The 26,656-nt window shown below is 51.4% G+C and overlaps 1 protein-coding gene across 2 annotated transcripts in view; it reads left to right on the forward strand.

Annotated features, from left to right (window-relative positions):
- The first annotated feature begins 3,503 nt into the window (after positions 1-3,503).
- Positions 3,504-26,656, forward strand: part of LOC137416578 (uncharacterized) — a 177,726-nt gene continuing 154,573 nt past the window's right edge. The window contains exon 1 of one of the 2 annotated variants that reach the window (XM_078770304.1): positions 3,504-3,611. In XM_078770304.1, the coding sequence (XP_078626430.1) occupies positions 3,516-3,611 (96 nt within the window). In that variant the 5' untranslated portion in view covers positions 3,504-3,515. Of the gene's footprint in view, positions 3,612-15,171; positions 15,289-26,656 lie in introns of those variants that run through there. The other variant, XM_078770305.1, reaches the window with a different exon arrangement.

Raw genomic sequence — 26,656 nt, forward strand, 5'->3', positions numbered from 1 at the left:
GACAAAAAGGACTAACGGAGCAGGTTCAAAGGAACACTGCGGTATTAGGAGGGTTAAAGGCGACACAGAAAGAACTAAAAGATGACTTGATAGCGACGAAGAGGGAATGTCAGATGGTACGTGAGGGACTGACAACGAGGTTGGACGAGGTGACAGAGGTAATGGAGACGAAGGACCGGCAGGTGAGGACGCACATGGAAACGGTCAAGGTAGCCTTAGAGGACGAACTTGAGGAGACGTACCAGGAAATAAAAGAGGGGAAGCAGAAATTAGAAGAAGTGGAAGAAGGGGTGAGCGAAATTAAGAAGCGACGGAGAGGGGATAAGAAAGAGATGAAAGAGGAGATAAAAGAATTGGTCCAAAGTCTGTGTTCGGATCGTGATGATGTGCTCATTAACCGGATGAGGGATTCGCAGGTGATGGAGGAGAAGCGAAGAGGAAGAGGACCCGGTGTAAGTGGTGACCAATATGGTCGTGCGTATGATGCGCCAGGGGATTTAAGAAGCTTGGGGGTCGAGATGGACCCGGGTGTTCGTGAGAGGCCGTTGGTGAAGTGTGCGACAGGTCTGGTGTGCGAAAAAGGAGGTGTGCGAGACAGTCTGACTCTGGGGTGTGTGAGGAAAAAGTGCATGCCAAGGAGTGAGGGTGCTGGCAAGAGTGAGTCGGTTGTAGCGCGTGTGCGAGGGAGCACATGGAAGCGCGGTGTGGTAAGTGTTACAGAGGGTGTGACGGGAGAGTGTGCGCAAGAGTGTGCACGAGAGAGGTGTGTAACGGACAGGTGCATGAGGAAAGAGTGCGCTGTCGGGAGTAAGGGTGAGTGCGTTGTCAAGAGTGGAGGTGAGAGTAGTAAGAGTGACAAGGAGCGTGAGTTGGTTGTGACAGGTGAGAAAGGATGCACACCTGGAATGGTAGAGCGTGAGTGGGAATGCACACTGGAATTGGTAGTGAGGCACGTGGTTGGGTGTGCGAATGAGAGCACACCTGTGATTGTCACAGAGGAGGTGACCGAGGAGGGGGCGCGAAGAGGTGTGTTGGTGAGGTGTGCGACCAACGAATGTGTGCCAAAGTGTTCGGTGGTCAGGTGTGTGACCAAGGCTGTGAGTGGAATGAGGGTACCTGGGTGTGTAAGGAAAGGTACGAGGAGCATGGAGACGGCTGGATGTGTGAGCAAGGAACGGGCTGCGGGGTGTAAGCATGCAGGTGAAGCATCGACGTTAAACGGGTTAGCGGTTAGAGCGACTTTTAGCCGAATCGGGCCCTCGGTGCGTGCTGGGCCTCGCTTTGAATGGCCGCGTCCGTGCTCCACTAGGCGGAGCGGGCGGCTGGATAGGAAGGGTCGTCATGGCGACCACTTTTTGTTGAGGCATTCCGGCAGGTCGAGATCGAGCCATGGGATGGCTCCGTGCCGAGAAGGTGCGTGGGATCTCGGCCAGGGTAAACCCCCGTCCCTGCACCGAATGCGGGACGTATCCAGCCGCTGGCACCAAACAACCCGCATTCATGGCTTGGCTGTACGAAGCCGAGCTTTGGACAGGAATTGGCGCACCGAGAGGCATTAGCAAGTAGACTGTAATGACGAGGATAGTGTTTTGGCCCCAAAATTAGAAAAAAACAAAATTTGGTGATTGGCAAGGGATTGGCAGTAATGATTGGCAGCTGATGGGTAGTGATTCGCAAATTTTTGATTTGTTGAAATTTGATGTGCAAAATTGGTAGTGAGCGATGGGCCCGGTGGGTAAGGGGGGCATCCCTGCCACCCTTCCCATAGTGGGGGCAAAGTAGCTATAGCTTATGGGGTGTATGGCAGTGAAAACTAGCCCGGGTGGGTTAGGATATTGATAGGGCCCTAGAAGATGACATTAGGTGATGTTAAGGTTAGTTAGTGACTGATACCTGTAGTGGGGACGCAGGTAGATTAGTGTGGATGATAATGACGTGGGAGCGCAATAGTTTAAAGGGGCGACTGGGAAGCGCAAGTTTCAGAGGGGAGTAGTTAGATGAGATGATGCTGTGTGAGAACTGGACAGGTGTGTGGAGCAGTGTGTGAGTAGTGAGTGTTGTGGATCAGCGCGAATGCGCTTGGGGAGAGAAGGGTGCAGGTGGCACCAGGTGTGAGAGCACAGGTGTGCAAGTGCAGGTGTGTGGAATACATGGAGCAGAGAATGAGTGTGTGGAGAGAGTTGGAGTAAGTGGTACGGAGTGGTGTGCATGGTGCGAAGGTGTGAATGGGGGAAGAGTGGACCCCCATCACGGATACCCGGGGCGGGTAGTGTAAGTGTTAGGTAGAGGGTATAGGTAAATTGTGGTTGGATATTGGCATTTGTGGTGCGGTTGCAGAATGGTATTGTGGATGGGTGCATTAGTGTTGTGGAAATGGCTGGGCGTGTAGCCTGTTAGTGTGTGTAGTTGGTTGGGCACTCCACCACTGTGAGGATGTCGGCCAGGTGAGGCCGCAGTTGGGCTCTGGGAGCCGTTAGTGTCAGTGGGGCCCGAGGATCCGGAGGACGGACCCGGGTAGCCCAGTGCCAGAGAGGGCACCGAGTGGGGAGAGCGCCAGAGGGCCTTCCCCAGGTAGTTAGGTTAGGGTAAGGAGCAGGTAAGCTCGGAGGCAACTGCAGTGGTGGAGGTGTGCAGGTGGGTAGACCCGCTGGGAGAGGTACACGCCACAGCCCAGAAATTGTGCGAGGGCACCGGGAGATGAATCGGGGGAGTGAGACCCCAAATTGAAAAGCACCACAGTTTGGTCAATGGGAATTGGTTTTTAGAACCCATAGTGTAAGTTGGCCAATGGATTGGCAGGGAAAGACCCCGGGTAATGTAAAGTTGTTAAAGTCATTTAGGAAATAGTTAGGATTGATGAACCTGTCGCACCATACGCAGCCACTTACCTGAGGTGATGATGATGACTCCACACCTGTGTTCTTTTGTTCTGTGTTGCAGGGAATGAGAATTGCTGTGAGGATTTGTGAGACGCATCACGACGTGGATGAGACATTGGGGTGATTCCATCTCTCCCTCCCTAGGAGGGACTGATGATGAATTGGTGATAGCAAATTATGATGTTGAGTTGGAGATGGCAAATTTTGATGAGAGTTGAAAATGGCAAATTTGATTGGTTAGGAGGGAGAGAAGACGAATTTGGTTTATGGGAGGAACGGGGAAGACAGTAGGGACGGTTGTTGATTTGTAAAGTAGATGTTTATGGGTAGTGTTGTGTTTTGTGGATACAGTAAGGGGTAAGGGAGGGGCCATGTAGGTTACCTGGTGGGGGGGGGGGCGTACGGTAGGAACGTACCTGTCTCACCTGGTTCCCATGTGCCCCCAGTGTGCATTACCTTATATTGCATGCACTTTTGCGCCCTTACCACCTTACTCACTTGTTTTCTTATTTTGTCTCCCACCTCCGAGGATCTGGCTTTGGGGCAGAGAGAGAGGAGAGAGAGGTGCTGGCTCCGCAGTTGTGGGCCTGCACTTTCGCTGCTTGCTGCCGGGATCGATACACCATATGGACCGCAATGTTGGTGGCCACCCACAATGGACCGCAGTTCTTTTGCGGCCAAGCACCACCCATTGATGGACCTATGGGTCAACGTGGCACCTATGCCATACAGGTGAACCACTTTTAGTTGGCCCCCTGACAGCCACAATACAGAAATGGACGCGGTTGGCGCCTTTCTTTATTTTTGAAAGAAGCAAGAAGGCCAAGTGCACCACATGAAGGCAAGACCAGCGGCAGAACATCGGCCGGCTGCGACACCACCGGTGATTTATAGACACTTTATTGGTGCACCGGATGGTGCTGACTGTACATGATGGGGTGGTGCTTTTGGTGCTTGGAAGGGGTGCTCTGCACATTATTAAAGGCCGTAAGGCCACAGAGCACTCGTGGGTTGGTGTATCGATGCTGGCATGCGTGCTCTCTCTATGCATAACATCTGCATGTGTTCCTCCAAAAACAGGTCCTGGATCGTAGTGTAAATATCAGCGTAGTCTTGTTAATAATGCTCCCTACCGGCTGTATGTTTAGTTTGCGAATTCTTTCCGCGATTCGGTTATCCTGTGGGTGTGTTTCTGTGAGGAGAAGGGTGCAACGTCGCAGGGGGACATATTGTGAATATCTGTAAAACTGTCGCACTCAGGGTAGAGTTAATAGTAGAGGGAACTACATCTGAGTGCCACACTAAAATAGGTAAAAATTTATCGGGTCGGGACGCCCCGAGGGTAGAGAAGGGTGCAATGTTGCGGATATGGGATTTGGCCTCCATATCCGCTTGTAAATATTCCCCTATTTCCCCAATTCTCCCCAACTATCCCCAATCCCCCATTCCCTAGTCCCATTGTCTGTAAACAACACTCTGTAGAACCGACCTTCCCCTTTTTCCCCCATTAAATGTCGTGCCCAGGTTCACCGCATCTCACGTAGACAACTATCGGACCTCTTGCTAGTTATTCTTAGTCTATGTCAGTTAAGGACTCGTTTCCATTAATTCTGACTCTTCGTTGCACCAGAATGTGATTGTATGGCACCAGTAGTGAGTTTAGGACCTCCCAATACCTCCCCACAACCTCATCTCCGCATCCTCTCATCATCTCATGGAACAACAACAACTATAACCACAGCGGGGGCGGCGCGGCCGCGGTGCGGGGAGTGGGCGTCCTCACTCCGGCTCGGTTAGCCGCCATTGCCCATGTGCTCCAGGTTACCTCCAGGTTACGGGGTTACCACAAAGGGGCTGGCTGTCAGCTCCTCGTCAAGGGCGGAGCCCGGTAACCCCCCCGCACCCAATAAGAAGCAACGGGCCGATTCCATCTGGGGCGGAGCTAACGAGCCGAGGGCGTGTCACTCCCCGCCGGATATACGGAGCGACTTACCGGACGTGACGTCAGATGCGCCCCGAGCTTGAAGTGAAGAGAACCAGTCGCCACCTCCGAGCGCTGAGAGACCTCCCGCATCTCTGGACCGGACCGGGTCGATTCTGCCCCTGAGCCAAGGTGCACCTTGAGCCTCGACTACCTGCCCTTCCTTGCCATCAATCCCGGTGTGAGTCAGTCTTGTCCCGTTTATCTGTCGTCTGTCGGGGTTACTATAAGACCGTATTTAAGTGCCGACCTTCCTATGCTGTCTCTCTCGTCCTTGTAATCTAACGTTCCGAAATATTATAACCTCCTCCGGAGGTCTTGAGAACTGTACCCCTGGTGTCGTGTCATTTTAACCCAGCCGTTGTGTCCTTTCCTCAATTGATTTAGCGTAGCGCGACTCGGCCAACGTTCGAGTATAATCGGGTAAACTGTGCAGACGCGGTCATACCAAACCGCTCGGTAAACCAACATCCACAACCGCGTCTGTAACAATACGTTTTCACAGTAAGTGTGTAGTCTTCTAAGTTCAGTCGCTGTCAGGCGCCAGGGCTGGTTCTCCGACTCTCCGGGCACGGCAGCTTCGTCCACCAGAAGACGTTAGCTTGCAGTGATTAATTCGGTGAATTCCATCTCAACTTCGGATATTTCCGGCCGTGAAAAACTATCCGTATTTCTAAACTAAATATGTAAACCGCTTATACCATATTTCTGGCCGTGAAAAACTATCCCGTACGGCCGCGAGATTTCTAGAAAATAATTCTTCGTCAATTTTAGAATATTTGACGCCGTTTTCACCGTCCGAAACGCGTAATAATAATTGGTTCTGGTGTTTGATGACGATTTTCGTTGAAGAGAATGAGGTTGGTCTTAACGTATTTTAAATACTAATGAGAGGTTTCATTAGATTATGAATCAAAGAACGACGGGTGAAGCAAGCTCCGATTGAACTTTTTCGCAATTGTTTTATGCAAACTTCCGCATCCGGCCGATGGCTGTCTCCAGCACTCCATCCAGTGAGTGATTTCATTTTAGACATATTTTTGCAAATGCTCGACTCTCATTGGGTCCGGTGTTTGGTGACGCGTTTTGTTGAAGATAACCAGGCCCGTGCGGGCCGATGTTGGTCTTAAATTATTTTATTAATACATCGGAGGTGCATAAGATTGTGAATCAAACGACGACGGGTGAAAGAAACTCCTAATGAACGTTTTAAATTTGTTATGCATACTTCCGCCTCCGCAAGATGGCTGCGCCCACTGCGCTTCGGATTCTCGAGCCAAGGCATAATCAGGTTTTCAACATAATACGTACTCGTTTATTGACAACACCGGCTTCGCCGGCTATAAATTATTTTATTAATACATCGGAGGTGCATAAGATTGTGATTCAAACGACGACGGGTGAAAGAAACTCCTAATGAACGTTTTAAATTTGTTATGCATACTTCCGCCTCCGCAAGATGGCTGCGCCCACTGCGCTTCGGATTCTCGAGCCAAGGCATAATCAGGTTTTCAACATAATACGTACTCGTTTATTGACAACACCGGCTTCGCCGGCTATTAATACTGAGGAAGATCTGCAAAACGTTTATTTAAAGATAAAATAATTGTCTGTTCGTTGATGAAGGGAATGAAGATGAGTGAAAACGACTTTTTATTGAATGTATGTTGAGGTATTTGATTGTTCATTTAATGAGGTGTTTTTCACTCGTTTTGTTTTGTTCACTGCATTGTTTTATACTAGGGCATTGCCCGTACGTGGGTGCCCGTTCCTTGCCAAAAAAAAAAAAAAACGCTACCCGTACGCTCTACCCCGCCCGTACGCCCGTAAACAAAAAAAACAACGCTCTTCGCTTCCGCCCTTCGCTCTGACTGAATTGGGAGAAATAATGCGCATAAGAAATCGAATTACGTACCGTAATGGCGGTCAGCTCGTAACGCGCTCAGCTCCGCTCGTCTCACATCGGCCACGCCTACGCAACAAAGCGTTCTGTGATTGGCTGCCGGAAGTGAAGTCTTCACTGTCCGGAAGTTCGCAAATCGCATTTAGGATGAATCGTTTTAATTTAATCGCAGTTTGAATTCGTTTTAAAACATAGTTTAATGGCAACATAGTTTTCCAACGTGAAATAAATGAATACGCTGTCAAATGTGCCGTCCGAGGCAGAGTCTGATCGCCACGTTCGGCACACGTGATAGCTCGCTGCTCTCTGATTGGTTGAAGCGTTTTTTGGACATAGCTCGGTAAGTACTTCTCCGATTAATTTAAAACCTTGAAAAGGCACATCCTCGGGTCCCCAGCAATATACCTGGCAAGTTTCAAGTATATCGGACCCGTGGTTGTCGAGAAACAGCGGTCACAGACAAACAAACACACAGACACACAGACACACAGAGATTACTGGAATTATAGATAGATGACGTTGAAGGAGCTGCGCTCCAACGCGAGTCGAAAGAATTGACGCGACCAAAGACAGAAATTCGTCCGAGTTGCTTTAATGCACGTATCAAACTCGGGTACTCTCAAAAAGCCCGTTTATCGGGCAGCAATATATATATACACATTTATGCCAGGGCGTTTGCCCGGGAAAACCGAGACCGGGCATGCCCGGGTGTCAAGGGCGAGTCCTGGAAAGGCGAGTCTGGACATGCCCGGGTGTCCTGGACGCGGCCTGGCAAGTCGAGGCTGGGCGTGCCCGAGCGCTCTGGGCGAGCCCTGGAAAGGCGAGAGCGGGCATGCCCGGACGCTCTGGGCGAGCCCTGGAAAGGCGAGTCTGGACATGCCCGGGCGTCCTGGACACGGCCTGGCAAGTCGAGGCTGGGCATGCCCGGGCGCTCTGGGTGAGCCCTGGAAAGGCGAGAACGGGCATGCCCGGACGCTCTGGTCGAGCCCTGGAAAGGCGAGTCTGGACATGCCCGGGCGTCCTGGACGCGGCCTGGCAAGTCGAGGCTGGGCATGCCCGGGCACTCTGGGCGAGCCCGGGAAAGACGAGACCGGGCGTGCCCGGGAGGTTCGGGTGTGCCCGGAAACAGCGAGTCTGGGCATGCCCGGGAGAGGCGCGTCTGGGCCCGTCCGGACGAGCCCGGCATGGCGATTGCTCCCTGGCCGGGTCCTAGCAGGTGCAAGGTGATTGTGTACATCCAGCGGGAACCGCTACACACGCCCCTCCAGAATCGACCTGCACCGGCAGGGTCAATTTAATGGGGGTCCGGATGACCCGGCCGAAGCGACCCCTGGAGGGTCATGGGGGGGGGTCCGATCTGTTGGTGGGTGGTCGAGCGGGGGGAACTGTGGATGGGGGGCGGCCTCGCCGCGGAGGAAGGGCCAACCGTGGTGGTCGGTCGACGTCCACGTGTGCCGGTTTGAGGCGGTCCACAGAGATCCGGTCCGACCGGCCACCGAAGTCGACGACGAAGGACTTGCCGCCCCGTCGCAGGACCCAGAAGGGCCCGTCGTACGGCGGCCGGAGCGGCCGCCGGTGCGCGTCATGACGCACAAAGACGTACTCCGCTGTGCGAAGCGCCAGGGGGACGTACGACTGGGGGCCACCGTGGCGGGACGTTGGCACGGGGGCAAATCGTCGGGCGGCCTCCTGGAGGTCCGAGCGCTGGTGTGCGGCGGACCAGGGACTGGTAGCATCGGGCACGAACTCGCCCGGGACGCGGAGCGGCTGGCCGTAGACGAGCTCGGCGGCGGACGCCTGGAGGTCCTCCGTGGGGGCCGTGCGGAGGCCCAAAAGGACCCACGGCAGCCGGTCGGCCCAACCGTCGTCCTGAAGGCCGGCCATGAGTGCGGCCTTCATGGAGCGGTGAAACCGCTCGCACAACCCGTTGGCTTGGGGGTGGTAGGCCGTGGTGCAGTGCAGCGTGACCCCCATCGAGCGGGCGACCGCGCCCCAAAGTTCGGACGTGAACTGTGGGCCGCGTTCGGACGAGATGTCCGCCGGTGCGCCGAAGCGCACGACCCAGGTGGCGATGAACGCCTGCGTCACGTCGGCGGTGGTGGTGGAGGTGAGGGGCATGGCCTCCGGCCACCTGGTGGTCCTGTCCACCACGGTGAGCAGGTGGGTGAACCCCCGCGATGGGGGCAGGGGACCCACCAGGTCCACGTGGACGTGGTCAAAACGCCGTGCAGGCACGGTGAAAGGTGCCAGCGGGGCCTGGGTGTGGCGGTGGACCTTGGCCCGCTGGCAGGCCATGCAGGCGTTGGCCCAGTCGCGGACGTTCCGTCGAAGGCCGTGCCAGACAAAACGCGCCGACACCAGCTTCTGAGAAGCTTTCCGGCCCGGGTGAGAAAGGCCGTGGATGGAGGCGAAGATGCGGCGCTGCCAGGAAACGGGCATGATGGGGCGAGGCTGGCCCTGGGAGACGTCGCAGAGCAGGACGGTGCCCGGAGGGCCTGCACCGAGGTGTCGGTGGTCTGGTCGGCCGCCATGAGCGCGAAGTCCACGCCGAGGTGGACCGCGTTCGCGCTGGCCTGAGAAAGACAGTCGGCCACGGCGTTGTTTTTGCCGGCGATGTGCCAGATGTCCGTGGTGAATTCCAACACGGCGGAGAGGTGGCGCTGCTGGCAGGCCGACCACGGCTCCGTGACTTTGGCCATTGCGTAGACCAACGGCTTGTGGTCGACGAAAGCCGTGAACGGGCGGCCCTCCAGGAGGTGTCGGAAATGGCGAACGGCCAGGAATAGACCGAGCAGCTCGCTGTCGAACGTGCTGTATTTTAACTCGTTCGGCCGGAGTTGCCGGCTGAAAAAAGCGAGTGGCTGCCAAACCCCGTCCACCCATTGTTCATGGACGGCGCCCACCGCGTAGTTGGAGGCGTCCGTAGTGAGGGCGATGGGCGCGTTGAGCACCGGGTGAGCCAGCAGCGTTGCGTCGGCGAGGGCCCGTTTTGCGCTCGCGAAGGCCGCATCCATGGCCGCGGACCAAACGATGTCATGCTTGGCCGGCTTGCCCCGGAGGGCCTCGTAAAGGGGCCGCATGAGCTGAGCAGCGCGGGGCACGAATCGGTGATAAAAATTCACCATGCCGAGGAACTCTTGTAGGGCCTTGATGGAACGGAGACGCGGGAACGTGGTGATGGCCTCGACCTTGGTCGGCAGCGGCACGGCCCCGGTCTTGGTGATGCGGTGGCCCAAAAAGTCAACGGTCGTCGTGCCGAAGTGGCATTTCGCCGGGTTGACAATTAAGCCGTGCTCGCTGAGGCGACCGAACAGTGTTCGGAGGTGGAGGAGGTGCTCGGCGCGGGACGTGCTGGCGATGAGGATGTCGTCCAGATAGACGAAAAGAAATGGCAGGTCGCGCAGCACGCCATCCATCAAGCGCTGGAACGCCTGGGCCGCGTTCTTGAGGCCAAATGGCATCCTCAAAAATTCGAACAGGCCGAACGGCGTGATGACGGCCGTCTTCGGGACGTCGGCCGCCCGGACAGGTACCTGGTGGTATCCCCGTATCAGGTCAATTTTTGAAAATATGACCTGTCCCGCCAAACGGGCGGAAAAGTCCTGGATGTGCGGGATCGGGTACCTGTCGGGGGTGGTAGCGTCGTTGAGGTGGCGGTAGTCGCCACACAGGCGCCATCCACCCCCCGGCTTTGGCACGATGTGCAGTGGTGAGGCCCACGCGCTATCGGAGCGCCGCACGATGCCGAGGTGCTCCAACGCGTCGAACTCGGCCTTTGCCATGGCGAGCTTGGCCGGGTCGAGGCGGCGGGCCCTGGCGTAGACCGGCGGGCCCGTAGTGGGTATGTGGTGCTCGATCCCATGCCTCACTGCGACGGCTGAAACGTCGGCCGCATGAGGGCCAGGAATTCCACGAGCAGGCGAGCGAACTCGTTCGCCGTCGGGAGGGCGCACGCCAGTTCGGTCGGCGCGGAGCTGCTCATCGTGCACGCCAGGGAGCTGAAGGTCTCGGCGTTCACAAGGCGACGTCATTTGACATCGACCAGCAGCCCGTGCGCGCAGAGGAAGTCGGCGCCCAGCAAAGCCATGGGGACGCAGGCGGTCACAAAGGTCCACTGAAAGCGCTGGCTGCCGAAGCAGAGGGTGACGTCGCGCGGGCCGAAAATGCGTATGGCCGAGCCATTAGCAGCGACCAAAGAGGGGCCGCAAACGGCGTCCCGCCTGTCCTGCTCGGAGGCGGGTATGACGCTCAGTTGGGCGCCGGTGTCACAAAGGAAACGCCGCCTGGACGCTTTGTCCTGAATAAAAAGCAAGTTGCCCGAGTGGCTGGCGCTCATGGCTGGGAATGAACGCCGGCCCGGCCGTTTCCCGACTTGCCGAAAGTGCACGGGGGTCGGCACGTCCGAGCCTTGTGTCCGAACCTGGCGTGGTAATAACACCATGCCTGGTCAGGTGGAGGCCCCGGCCGGCGTGTCGGAAGCGGTCGGCGCGGCGTGGCGGCCGCCAGTTGCACCGGCAGTTCGGCCTCCAACCGCCCAGGGTGCTCGGGCGTCCCCTCGGACGATGGCAGGCTCCAGGTAGCCGCGCCGATGTGCTGGCCCGCCGAGGAGATCTTATCGGCTTCCCTGGCGAGGGCGCGGGGATCTGTGATCGACGTGCCAGCCAGGGCGGGGCGTACCGGGTGAGGCAGCTGACGAAGGAACAGCTCGCGGAACAGAAAATCCGGAGAGTGCTCACCGAGCAACGAGAGCATATAGTCCATGCGCTCGGACGGGCGTGTGTCGCCGAGCTCGGGCAGGTCGAGCAGGCGCCGTGCGCGTGCCGCCGTTGAGAGGGCGAAAGCGTCGAGGAGGAGCGTCTTCAGCGCGTCGTACTTGTCAGCAACCTGCGGGTGCTCGAGGAGGCTCAGGGCGCAGGCCGCGGTGGCGGAACCGAGCGCTGCCACGACATGGTGGAAGCGGGTGTCGTCCGCGGTGATGCCTCGCAGGGCGAACTGGGAGTCTGCCTGGGCGAACCAAACAGCCACGTGAGCCTCCCAGAAGGTAGGCAGTTTAAGAGTCACTGCCATGTCCATGTCGGTAGGTCACCAGTGAAGGAGCTGCGCTCCAACGCGAGTCGAAAGAATTGACGCGACTAAAGACGGAAATTCGTACGAGTTGCTTTAATGCACGTATCAAACTCGGGTACTCTCCAAAAGCCCGTTTATCGGGCAGCAATATATATACACATTTATGCCGGGGCGTTTGCCCGGGAAAACCGAGACCGGGCATGCCCGGGTGTCAAGGGCGAGTCCTGGAAAGGCGAGTCTGGACATGCCCGGGCGTCCTGGACGCGGCCTGGCAAGTCGAGGCTGGGCGTGCCCGAGCGCTCTGGGCGAGCCCTGGAAAGGCGAGAGCGGGCATGCCCGGACGCTCTGGGCGAGCCCTGGAAAGGCGAGTCTGGACATGCCTGGGCGTCCTGGACGCGGCCTGGCAAGTCGAGGCTGGGCGTGCCCCGGCGCTCTGGGCGAGCCCTGGAAAGGCGAGAGTGGGCATGCCCGGGAAAGACGAGACCGGGCGTGCCCGGGAACAGCGAGTCCGGGCATGCCCGGGAGAGGCGCGTCTGGGCCCGTCCGGACGAGCCCGGCATGGCGATTGCGCCCTGGCCACGCCCTGGCAGGTGCAAGGCGATTGTGTACATCCAGCGGGAACCGCTACAACGTCATCATTGAATTTCACACAACGATGGTAAAACCTCATTCTTCATTTTAACTACAAACCAGGTAGAAAGTTTTTATAATTAACTTGTATATACAATGTGTATAGGTCTTACAGATATAGGTCTTACAGATATAGGTCTTAACTTGTGTAGGTCTTACAGAGGTTGTAGATGATGGATGGATGAGGTATCCACGCAGCGTTGGTGCGGAAAAAAATGTCGGTCCCGTCTGCTTCATCGAAAACTAAAGTTGGAGAATCTTCTCGAAAAAGTCGTTTCGGCTCACATCTCACCTCCTCCCATTTTGTGATGCCTTTGTTGACAATCCTTCTCCAAAACCAGTGATCTGTGGCCTGGTGTTCCCACTTGGCCGGGTCAATATCACAGCAATTCAAACTTGGTACAGATATGTATAATGATGTAAACATGAACTAATTAAAATTTGGGATCAAGAGGTAAAAGGTCAGATCATGTCAGGTAAAAATGTGATAACTTGAGAACAGCTGAATGGATTTAAAGCAAACTAGGTACAAGTATTATAATGATGTAATAATGTAGGTGGAGGCAGATCTGTCGACGTCATGATGTCGAAGAGTGTAGTTCTGTTTCAGAAATAAATTGATGATTTTAGATGTTTGACCTTGAGTTGACATTTGACCTTTTAACCTCAAAAAATAGTTCATTCCCCAATTCGGTGATTCAATTTGCGAATGCTGTTCAACTTTCACGGCAATTGGATGAAAAATGACTTTTAAAATCAGACCTCAAGGTAACCTTTGACCTAAAAATCAAAAGGCTTCTCAGTTGTGATTACCTCCACGACTTGGTGAAGTTTTGTGACGATCATGTTGGAATTGTAACTTGTGGGCAATTGACATACAAACAGACAAACAAAAAACTTGTCGAACGTAGAGCGAAGCTTGCGAAATCCCGAAAATAAGTTGTTGACCTTTTGGCCGATTTTGACGTCAAAAATAGTTGCTGCCTGAATTCATTGTTTTGATCTGCCAATGCTCTTTATATTTCAAGTGAATTGGATGAAAATTGAGGATTTTTAGAAATCTGCCAAAATTGTTGACATTTGGCCTTTGCTGACCTTTTGAACTCAAAATCAACAGTTTTGTTTTTCCTTATGGCCAACTCTATGATTTGGTGAGGTTTCGTAAAGATCGGTGTTTTGTGCCCAGGGCCCCAAGAAATGTTAATCTGCCCCTGTGACTCATTCACGTAATCAATCAATCAATCGCTCACTCACTCACTCACTGACTGACTGACTGACTGATTCACACAATCAATCAATCAATCGCTCACCCACTCACTGACTGACTGACTCATTCACATAATCAATCAATCAATCACTCACCCACCCACTGACTGACTGACTGACACATTCACATAATCAATCAATCAATCACTCACACACCCACTCACTGACTGACTGACTCATTCACATAATCAATCAATCAATCACTCACCCACCCACTGACTGACTGACTGACTGACTCATTCACATAATCAATCAATCAATCGCTCACCCACTCACTGACTGACTGACTCATTCACATAATCAATCAATCAATCACTCACCCACTGACTGACTGACTGACTGACTCATTCACACAATCAATCAATCACTCACCCACTCACTGACTGACTGACACATTCACATAATCAATCAATCACTCACCCACTCACTGACTGACTGACACATTCACATAATCAATCAATCACTCACCCACTCACTGACTGACTGACTCATTCACACAATCAATCAATCACTCACCCACTGACTGACTGACTGACTGACTGACTGATTCACACAATCGATCAATCACTCACCCACTCACTGACTGACTGACTCATTCACACAATCAATCAATCACTCACCCACTCACTGACTGACTGACACATTCACAAAATCAATCAATCACTCACCCACTCACTGACTGACTGACACATTCACATAATCAATCAATCACTCACCCACTCACTGACTGACTGACACATTCACATAATCAATCAATCACTCACCCACTCACTGACTGACTGACTCATTCACACAATCAATCAATCACTCACCCACTCACTGACTGACTGACACATTCACATAATAAATCAATCACTCACCCACTCACTGACTGACTGACACATTCACATAATCAATCAATCACTCACTCACTCACTGATCCACTCACTCACTCACTGATCCACTCACTCACTCACTGACCTACTCATGCACTCACTGACCCACTCACTCACTGTCCCACTCACTCACTCAATGACTTACTCTTGCTCACTCACCGACTCACTTTTACTTACTCACCGACTCACTGACTGACTCACTCACTCAATGACTGACTCACTTACCGACTCAATGACTGACTCAGTCACTGACTAACTGACTAACTCACAAACTCACGAACTCCCTCACACTTTGACTGACTGGTTCACTGACTCATGTCACATAATGTCGGATATGATTTGACATCGATGATTCCGCAGGGATTCACTGGATTCGATGAAACCTGTGTTAGAATCCAAATATACAATGTATTATGCAAATGTACAATGTACAATGCAAGTATACTCGACGCATGTACACACGTCCCGGTATGTTGTTGCGGGTGTCAACCTGTTGGACCATAACACATACACCGCCCAGTGGCCCAAGTGGGTGATTATGGAATTCTTGGCAATACGGTGGGGATGTACTTCCGGCGTCATTTCCGGGCTGGACGTGGAACGTGACTTGCTTGAACAAACATCGGTTCCGTTGCCTTTTCCACAGGCGTCTGAAACAGAGATCGGGTCGGATCTTCTGAGGAAAAGGTTTGTTGGGAGTTTCTCATTTTATTATCAACACTGAAAAATATATTCTGTAAAACGATCATTTGAAGTGATTCTTTATAATATTAATAGAATATAAGATGACAATAATAATAATAATAATAATAATAATAATGATAATAATAATAGGCCTCTTCTGTTGTTTGCCACATGGCACACACCATATAAAAGGGCCTTTTCTATTGTTTGTCACATGGCACACACCATATAAAAGGGCCTTTTCTATTGTTTGCCACATGCCACACACCATATAAAAGGGCCTTTTCTATTGTTTGCCACATGACACACACCATATAAAGGGGCCTTTTCTATTGTTTACCACATGGCACACACCATATAAAAGGGCCTTTTCTATTGTTTGCCACATGGCACACACCATATAAAGGGCCTTTTCTATTGTTTGCCACATGGCACACACCATATAAAGGGGCCTTTTATATTGTTTGCCACATGACACACACCATATAAAGGGCCTTTTCTATTGTTTGCCACATGGCACACACCATATAAAAGGGCCTTTTCTATTGTTTGCCACATGGCACACACCATATAAAGGGGCCTTTTCTATTATTTGTCACATGACACACACCATATAAAGGGGCCTATTCGATTGTTTGCCACATGGCGCACACCATATAAAAGGGCCTTTTCCATGGTTTGTCACATTGCACAAACCATATAAAGGGGCCTTTTCTCTAGTTTGCCACATGGCACACACCATATAAAGGGGCCTATTTGATTGTTTGCCCCATGGCGCACACCATATAAAAGGGCCTTTTCTATTGTTTGCCACATGGCACACACCATATAAAAGGGCCTTTTCTATTGTTTGCCACATGGCACACACCATATAAAAGGGCCTTTTCTATTGTTTGCAACATGGCACACACCATATAAAATGGCCTTTTCTATTGTTTCCCACATTGCACACACCATATAAAGGGGCCTTTTCTATTGTTTGTCACATGGCACACACCATATAAAGGGGTCTTTTCTATTATTTGCCACGTGGCACACACCATATTGTTACGGATCGCAGATTAGATGTTATTATGGGCCGAGCGGATGGTCCACCGCGACCTAACAGTTCCCCCGATTCTTCCCCAACTCACCCGATTGCACTCGAACGTTGGCCAAATCGCGCTACGCTAAATCAATGATGGAAAGGACACAACGACTGGGATAGATAAAACGACGCAAGGGGTACAGTTCTCAAGACCTCCGGAGGAGGATATAATTAGTGGTGGAGAAAAGGGGTAGATTACAAGGTAGAGTGAGGTAAAAGACACAGAAGAGATGGGCACTTAAATACAATCTTATTTTATCCCAGACAGACCACAGACAAACGGGACAAGGCTGACTTACACAGGGATTGATGGCAGGAAGGACAGGTAGTTCGATAGCACAAGGTGCACCTTGGCTCGGGGACAGGATCAAGCACAGTCCAAAAGCTGCAGGGAGGCCTCACAGCGCTCGGAGGTGGCGTCTTTCTTTCTCCAAGCTCAGCGCGCATCTGACGTCCCCTCCCTCTTCCTGCGCATGCTCAGCGGGGAGTCACACGCCCTCGGCTGGTTGGCTCCGCCCCAGATGCGACCGGTCCGCCGCTCCCATTGGGTGCGGGGGTTACCGGGCTCCGCCCTTGACGAGGAGCTGACAGGGAGCCCCTATGTGGTAACCCCGTCGAGCACATGTTCGATGGTGGCTCGTTGGAAAGGCCTGGTGCCCTCCCAACACCCCCTACCAACCAAGCCGGAGTGAGGACGCGCACTCCCTGCGCTCACCGCTGCTGTTGTTGTTGGTGTTGTTGTTGCTGAACCATGAGGAAGAGCTGCGGGGAGGTATTGGGAGGTCCTAAACTTCCTAACGGTGCCATACAATCACATTCTGGTGCAACGAAGAGTCAGAATTAATGGAAACGAGTCCTTAACTGACATAGACTAAGAATAACTAGCAAGATGTCCTATAGTTGTCTTACATGAGATGCGGTGAACCTGGGTGCGACATTTAATGGGGGAAATAGGGGGAGGTCGGGTCTACAGAGTGTTGTTTACAGAAAATGGGACTAGGGAATGGGGGATCGGGGATAGTTGGGAAGTATTGAGGAAATAGGGGAATATTTACAAGCGGATATGGATAGATGCAAATCCCATATCCGCAACATTGCACCCTTCTCTACCTCGGGGCGTCCCGACCCGATAAATTTTTACCTACTTTAGTGTGGCACTCAGATGTAGTTCCCTCTACTATTAACTCAACCCTGAGTGCGACAGTTTTACAGATGTTCACAAATGGGTAAATATGTCCCCCTGCGACGTTGCACCCTTCTCCTAACAGAAACACACCCACAGGATAACCGAATCGTGGAAAGCATCCTCAAACTAAACATACAGCCGGTAGGGAGCATCATTTACACAAGACTACACTGATATTTACACTACGATCCAGGACCTGTTCTTTGAGGAACACATGCAGATGTGATGCATAGAGAGAGCACGCATGCCAGCATCGATACACCAACCCACGAGTGCCCTGTGGCCCTATGGCCTTTAATAATGTGCAGAGCACCCCGTCCAAGCACCAAAAGCACCACCCCATACGCACAGTCAGCACCATCCGGTGCACCAATAAAGTGTTCAGTAACAATGCACAATTAAGTGTCCATGGTCACCGGTGGTGTCGCAGCCGGCCGATGTTCTGCCGCTGGTCTTGCCTTCTTGGAGTGCACTTGGCCTTCTGGCTTCTTTAGAAATAAAGAAAGGCGCCAACCACGTCCATTTCTAAATTGTGGCCATCAGGGGGGCCAACTAAAAGTGGTTCACCTGTATGGCATAGGTGCCATGTTGACCCAGAGGTCCATCCACGGGTGGTGCTTGCCCGCAATAGAACTGCGGTCCATGGTGGGCGGTCACCAAAATTGCGGTCCATATGGTGTATCGATCCAGGCAGCAAGCAGCGGAAGTACAGGTCCACAACTGCGGAGCCAGCACCTCTCTCTCCTCTCTCTCTGCCCCAAAGCCAGATCCTCGGAGGTGGGAGACAAAAGAAGACAAGTGAGTAAGGTGGTAAGGGCGCAAAAGTGCATGCAATATAAGGTAATGCACACTGGGGGCACATGGGAACCAGGTGAGACAGGTACGTTCCTACCGTATGCCCCCCCCCCACCAGGTAACCTACATTGCCCCTCCCTTACCCCTTACTGTATCCACAAAACACAAAACTACCCATAAACATCTACTTTACACATCAACAAACGTCCCTACTGTCTTCCCCGTTCCTCCCATCAACCAAATTCGTCTTCTCTCCCTCCTAACCAATCAAATTTGCCATTTCCAACTCTCATCAAAATTTGCCATCTCCAACTCAACATCAAAATTTGCCATCACCAATTCATCATCAGTCCCTCCTAAGGAGGGAGAGATGGAATCACCCCAATGTCTCATCCACGTCATGATGCGTCTCACAAATCCACACAGCAATTCTCCTTTCCTGCAACACAGAACAAAGGAACACAGGTGTGGAGTCATCATCATCACCTCAGGTAAGTGGTTGCGTATGGTGCGACAGGTTCATCAATCCTAACTATTTCCTAAATGACTTTAACAACTTTACATTACCCGGGGTCTTTCCCTGCCAATCCATTGGCCAACTTACACTATGGGTTCTAAAAACCAATTCCCATTGACCAAACTGTGGTGCTTCTCAAGTTGGGGTCTCACTCCCCCGATTCATCACTCGGTGCCCCTGCACAATTTCGGTGGCTGGGTCGTGTGACGCTCCCAGTTGGTCCGCCCACCTGCACACCTCCACCACTGTTGTTGCCTACCGAGCTCACCTGCTCCTCACCCTAACCTAACTAACTGGGGAAGGCCCTCTCGCACTCTCACCCCCTCAGTGCCCTCTCTGGCACGGGCTGCCCGATCCACACCCGGGATCCTCAGGCACCCACTGACACTAACGGCTCCCAGAGCCCACCTGCGGCCTCACCTGGCCGACATCTAACAGTGGCGGAGTGCCCAACCATTCACACTCATACTAACAGGCCACACGACCAGCCAATTTCACCACACCAATGCACCCATCCACAATACCATTCTGCAACCGCACCGCAAATGCCAATATCCAACCACAATTTACCTATACCTTCTAACTATTCTTTAAACTACCCTCCCCGGGTACTCGTGAAAAGGGGTCCACTCTTCCCCCATCCACACCTTCGCACCATGCACACCACTCCGTACCACTTACTCCAACTCTCTCCACACCACTCATTCTCTGCTCCATATATTCCACACACCTGTACTTGCACACCTGTGCTCTCATACTTGGTGCCGCCTGCACCCTTCTCTCCCCCAAGCGCATTCGCGCTGATCCACAACACTCACTACTCATACACTGCTCCACACACCTGTCCAGTTCTCACACAGCATCATCTCATCGAACTACTCCCCTCTGAAACTTGCGCTTCCCAGTCGTCCCTTTAAACTATTGCACTCCCTCGTCATTATCATCCACTCTAATCTACCTGCGTCCCCTCTACAGGTATCCTTGTCACTAACTAACCTTAACGTTACCTAATGTCATCTTCGCTAGATCCCTACACACAATATCCTAACCCACCCGGGCTAGTTTTCACTGCCATACACCCCATAATCTATTGCGCATTTGCCCCACATTCATGGGAAGGGTGGCAGGGATGCCACCCTTACCCACCGTCATACGGCGCAAGTGGGACCTTGTGGGACCACCTCGTATGTGAGTCGTTGCCCGCCTGCCAGACCCCGTGCGTCGCCCCTTGCGGGGTCAGCGCGGGGCCGAACCGGCCGGGCCCCCACAGTACATTACCCCCAAGGGGCTCCCGTGCCTCCCCTGTCCCTCTAAAAACTACCCCTGTTGGTGTCGATGCATGGGTCACACTTCCGCAACCCGCTACCCATTCCATCCCACCACAACCTTGCTCACTCACACCTCGCACCTCTCCCATCACCGGACCCTCTCACTCGCACCCTCGTTCCATACCCTCCGGACCAGCCATACACCTCACTCTTGGCCTCTCACGAACATCCGGGTCTATCTCGACCCCCAAGCTTATTAAATCACCTGGCACATCATACGCACGACCATATTGGTCACCACTTACACCGGGTCCTCTTTCTCTTTGCTTCTCCTCCATCACCTGCGAATCCCTCATCCGGTTAATGAGCACATCATCACGATCTGAACACAGACTTTGGACCAATTCTTTTACTTCCTCCTTTATCTCTTTCTTATCCTCTCTCCATCGCTTCTTAATTTCGCTCACCCCTTCTTCCACTTCTTCTAATTTCTGCTTCACCTCCTTCATCTCCTCGTGCGCCCCCTTAAGTTCTTCCTCTAACTCCACCTTATTTTTTTCTATGTGCTCCCGCACCTCCCGCTCTTTAACCTCCATCACCTCTACCACCTTGTTCATTTTCCTCGTCAGGTCCTCATGTACCGTCTGACACTCTTTTTTAATTACCCCTACGTCCTTTTTCATCTCCCTCTGTGTCGATTTTAAACCCTCTATTACCGCTGTGTTCTTCTTTACCTGATTCCCCAACTCCTTTTGTCCCACTGTCAGTTGTTCTACTCCCAGCGTCAACTCCTCTATACCACCTTGCAATTTTACAGTCCCCTTTCTCACCTCCTTCTCCATGCGCTCCTCACAGTGCCTCACCTCCTCGCGCACTCCTCCGACCTCCTCACTCACACCTCTTCTGATCTCTTCTCCCATCACTTGCATCTCCTGCCCAGATGCCACCCTCATCTGCTCCATTTCCTCCCTGTGAGCATCCAATTTAGTTTCTACCCCCATTCTGACCCCCTCTATCTGCTGCCCCATTTTTTTAACTTCCCTTTCCGCTTGGTCCCTCATGTCCCTCAATTTGCCTTCCATACTGTTTTCTAACCCCTCTAACCCCTTTTTCATCCCTTCCATTTGATTCTCTTGAGCGGCCATTCTGATTTCTACCCCCGTTAACCCATGTTTCACCCCTTCTATCCCATTGTCTAACCCCTCTAATTTAGCTTCTAGCCGTTCCCCCATTTCTCCCATTTTGCCCCCCATTCTGTCCCCCAATCGCTCACTATCAGCCCTCATCTCGTCCTTCTGCAGGTTGAGGGACGCCTGCATTTGTACCATAAATTGCTCCATGAGGGCCTGCATTTGGGCCATTCCTCCCACTTGTGCTGCGGGTGCGGCCGCCGTAGCCATGTGCGAGGTGCCATTTTGCGCGCCCGTAACCTCGTGCGCGAGGACGCCATTTTGCGAACCTGCCGCCCTCACTGCTTCGCTCTCCTCATGTCCCTCAATTTGGTCCTGGATCGACCCTGCCTCACTCTCCTCTACCGGAACCCAGCCGTCTTGATCTGCCATAGCGCGACTTTCAAAATTCGGGTTTTCCTTTTAATACAAAACAATTTCCAACTGCTTGTAATTTTGAGCGCGTTAAGCGCGCTTCGGGCCTCGTATCTCACTCCTCGACACCAATTGTTACGGTAATAACACAATTGGTGTCCAAAATTTGGGCTAAATAAATTTAGTCCCAGGTTCGAATCCCAACTCCTGACAACCAATTGTTACGGATCGCGGATTAGATGTTATTATGGGCCGAGCGGATGGTCCACCGCGACCTAACAGTTCCCCCGATTCTTCCCCAACTCACCCGATTCCACTCGAACGTTGGCCAAATCGCGCTACGCTAAATCAATGATGGAAAGGACACAACGACTGGGATAGATGAAACGACGCAAGGGGTACAGTTCTCAAGACCTCCAGAGGAGGATATAATTAGTGGTGGAGAAAAGGGGTAGATTACAAGGTAGAGTGAGGTAAAAGACACAGAAGAGATGGGCACTTAAATACAATCTTATTTTATCCCAGACAGACCACAGACAAACGGGACAAGGCTGACTTACACAGGGATTGATGGCAGGAAGGACAGGTAGTTCGATAGCACAAGGTGCACCTTGGCTCGGGGACAGGATCAAGCACGGTCCAAAAGATGCAGGGAGGCCTCACAGCGCTCGGAGGTGGCGTCTTTCTTTCTCCAAGCTCAGCGCGCATCTGACGTCACCTCCCTCTTCCTGCGCATGCTCAGCGGGGAGACACACGCCCTCGGCTGGTTGGCTCCGCCCCAGATGGGACCGGTCCGCCACTCCCATTGGGTGCGGGGGTTACCGGGCTCCGCCCTTGACGAGGAGCTGACAGGGAGCCCCTATGTGGTAACCCCGTCGAGCACATGTTCGATGGCGGCTCGTTGGAAAGGCCTGGTGCCCTCCCAACACCGCCTACCAACCAAGCCGGAGTGAGGACGCGCACTCCCCGCGCTCGCCGCTGCTGTTGTTGTTGGTGTTGTTGTTGCTGAACCATGAGGAAGAGCTGCGGGGAGGTATTGGGAGGTTCTAAACTTCCTAACGGTGCCATACAATCACATTCTGGTGCAACGAAGAGTCAGAATTAATGGAAACGAATCCTTAACTGACATAGACTAAGAATAACTAGCAAGATGTCCTATAGTTGTCTTACATGAGATGCGGTGAACCTGGGTGCGACATTTAATGAGGGAAATAGGGGGAGGTCGGGTCTACAGAGTGTTGTTTACAGAAAATGGGACAAGGGAATGGGGGATCGGGGATAGTTGGGAAGTATTGAGGAAATAGGGGAATATTTACAAGCGGATATGGATGGATGCAAATCACATATCCGCAACAATATAAAGGGGCCTTTTCTATTATTTGTCGCATGGCACACACCATATAAAGGGGCCTTTTCTATTGTTTGTCACATGGCACACTCCATATAAAGGGGCCTTTTCTATAATTATTTGTCACATGGCACACACCATATAAAGGGGTCTTTTCTATTATTTGCCACGTGGCACACATCATATAAAAGGGCCTTTTCTATTGTTTGCCACATGGCACACACCATATAAAAGGGCCTCTTCTATTGTTTGTCACATGCCACACACCATATAAAGGGGCCTCTTCTATTGTTTGCCACATGGCACACACCATATAAAGGGCCTTTTCTATGGTTTGTCACATGGCACACACCATATAAAGGGGCCTCTTCTATTGTTTGCCACATGGCACACACCATATAAAGGGGCCTTTTCTATTGTTTGCCACATGGCACACACCATATAAAGGGGCCTTTTCTATTATTTGTCACATGACACACACCATATAAAGGGGCCTATTCGATTGTTTGCCACATGGCGCACACCATATAAAAGGGCCTTTTCCATGGTTTGTCACATTGCACAAACCATATAAAGGTGGCCTTTTCTCTAGTTTGCCACATGGCACACACCATATAAAGGGGCCTTTTATATAGTTTGTCACATGGCGTACCCCATCTAAAGGAGCCTTTTCTATAGTTTGTCACATGGCACACACCATATAAAGGGGCCTATTTGATTGTTTGCCCCATGGCGCACACCATATAAAAGGGCCTTTTCTATAGTTTGCCACATGGCACACACCATATAAAAGAGCCTTTTCTATTGTTTGACACATGGCACACACCATATAAAAGGGCCTTTTCTATTGTTTGCCACATGGCACACACAATATAAAAGGGCCTTTTCTATGGTTTGTCACATGGCACATACTATATAAAGGGGCCTTTTCTCTAGTTTGCCACATGGCACACACCATATAAAGGGGCCTATTCGATTGTTTGCCACATGGCACACACCATATAAAGGGCCTTTTCTATGGTTTGTCACATGGCACACACCATATAAAGGGCCTCTTCTATTGTTTGCCACATGGCACACACCATATAAAGGGGCCTTTTCTATTGTTTTGCCACATGGCACACACCATATAAAGGGGCCTTTTCTATTATTTGTCACATGACACACACCAAAAAAGGGGCCTATTCGATTGTTTGCCACATGGCGCACACCATATAAAAGGGCCTTTTCCATGGTTTGTCACATTGCACAAACCATATAAAGGGCCTTTTCTCTAGTTTGCCACATGGCACACACCATATAAAAGGGCCTCTTCTATTGTTTGCCACATGGCACACACCATATTAAAGGGCCTCTTCTATTGTTTGCCACATGGCACACACCATATAAGGGGCCTTTTCTATTGTTTGCCTCATGGCACACACCATATAAAAGGGCCTCTTCTATTGTTTGCCACATGGCACACACCATATAAAGGTGCCTTTTCTATTGTTTGCCTCATGGCACACACCATATCAAGGGGCCTATTCGATTATTTGCCACATGGCACACACCATATAAAAGGGCCTTTTCTATGGTTTGTCACAAGGCACATACTATATAAAGGGGCCTTTTCTCTAGTTTGCCACATGGCACACACCATATAAAGGGGCCTATTCGATTGTTTGCCACATGGCACACACCATATAAAGGGCCTTTTCTATGGTTTGTCACATGGCACACACCATATCAAGGGGCCTATTCGATTGTATGCCACATGGCACACACCATATAAAGGGCCTTTTCTATGGTTTGTCACATGGCACACACCATATAAAGGGGCCTCTTCTATTGTTTGCCACATGGCACACACCATATAAAGGGGCTTTTCTATTGTTTTGCCACATGGCACACACCATATAAAGGGGCCTTTTCTATTATTTGTCACATGACACACACCAAAAAAGGGGCCTATTCCATTATTTGCCACATGGCGCACACCATATAAAAGGGCCTTTTCCATGGTTTGTCACATTGCACAAACCATATAAAGGGCCTTTTCTCTAGTTTGCCACATGGCACACACCATATAAATGGGCCTTTTATATAGTTTGTCACATGGCGTACCCCATCTAAAGGAGCCTTTTCTATAGTTTGTCACATGGCACACACCATATAAAGGGGCCTATTTGATTGTTTGCCCCATGGCGCACACCATATAAAAGGGCCTTTTCTATTGTTTGCCACATGGCACACACCATATAAAGGGGTCTTTTCTATTATTTGCCACTTGGCACACACCATATAAAGGGGCCTATTTGATTGTTTGCCCCATGGCGCACACCATATAAAAGGGCCTTTTCTATTGTTTGCCACATGGCACACACCATATAAAAGGGCCTTTTCTATTGTTTGCCACATGGCACACACCATATAAAAGGGCCTTTTCTATTGTTTGCCACATGGCACACACCATATAAAGGGCCTTTTCTATTGTTTGCCACATGGCACACACCATATAAAGGGGCCTTTTATATTGTTTGCCACATGACACACACCATATAAAGGGCCTTTTCTATTGTTTGCCACATGGCACACACCATATAAAAGGGCCTCTTCTATTGTTTGCCACATGGCACATACCATATAAAAGGGCCTCTTCTATTGTTTGCCACATGGCACACACCATAAAAAAGGGCCTCTTCTATTGTTTGCCACATGGCACACACCATATAAAACGGCCTCTTCTATTGTTTGTCACATGCCACACACCATATAAAAGGGCCTCTTCTATTGTTTGCCACATGGCACACACCATATAAAAGGGCCTTTTATATAGTTTGTCACATGGCACACACCATATAAAGGAGTCTTTTCTATTATTTGCCACAGGGCACACACCATATAAAGGGGCCGTTTCTATTGTTTCCCACATGGCACACACCATATCAAGGGGCCTATTCGATTGTTTGCCACATGGCGCACACCATATAAAAGGGCCTTTTCTATGGTTTGTCACATGGCACATACCATATAAAGGGGCCTTATCTCGAGTTTGCCACATGGCACACACCATATAAAGGGGCCTTTTACATAGTTTGTCACATGGCACACCCCATCTAAAGGAGCCTTTTCTATTGTTTCCCACATTGCACACACCGTATAAATGGGCCTTTTCTATTGTGTGTCACATGGCACACACCATATAAAGGGGTCTTTTCTATTATGTGCCACATGGCACACACCATATAAAGGGGCCTTTCTGTAGTTCGTCACATGGCACACCATATAAAGGGTTCTTTTCTATTGTTTGTCACATGGCACACCCCATCTAAAGGAGCCTTTTCTATTGTTTCCCACATTGCACACACCGTATAAAGGGGCCTTTTCTATTGTGTGTCACATGGCACACACCATATAAAGGGGTCTTTTCTATTATGTGCCACATGGCACACACCATATAAAGGGGCCTTTCTGTAGTTCGTCACATGGCACACCATATAAAGGGTTCTTTTCTATTGTTTGCCACATGGCACACACCATATAAAGGGGTCTTTTCTATTATTTGCCACATGGCACACCATACAAAGGGGCCTTTTCTATTGTTTGCCACATGGCACACACCATATAAAAGGGCCTCTTCTATT

This window comes from Myxine glutinosa, chromosome 1 (genome assembly GCF_964187855.1).
Source record: "Myxine glutinosa chromosome 1, kmMyxGlut1.1, whole genome shotgun sequence".
Classification (NCBI taxonomy): Eukaryota; Metazoa; Chordata; class Myxini; order Myxiniformes; family Myxinidae; genus Myxine; species Myxine glutinosa.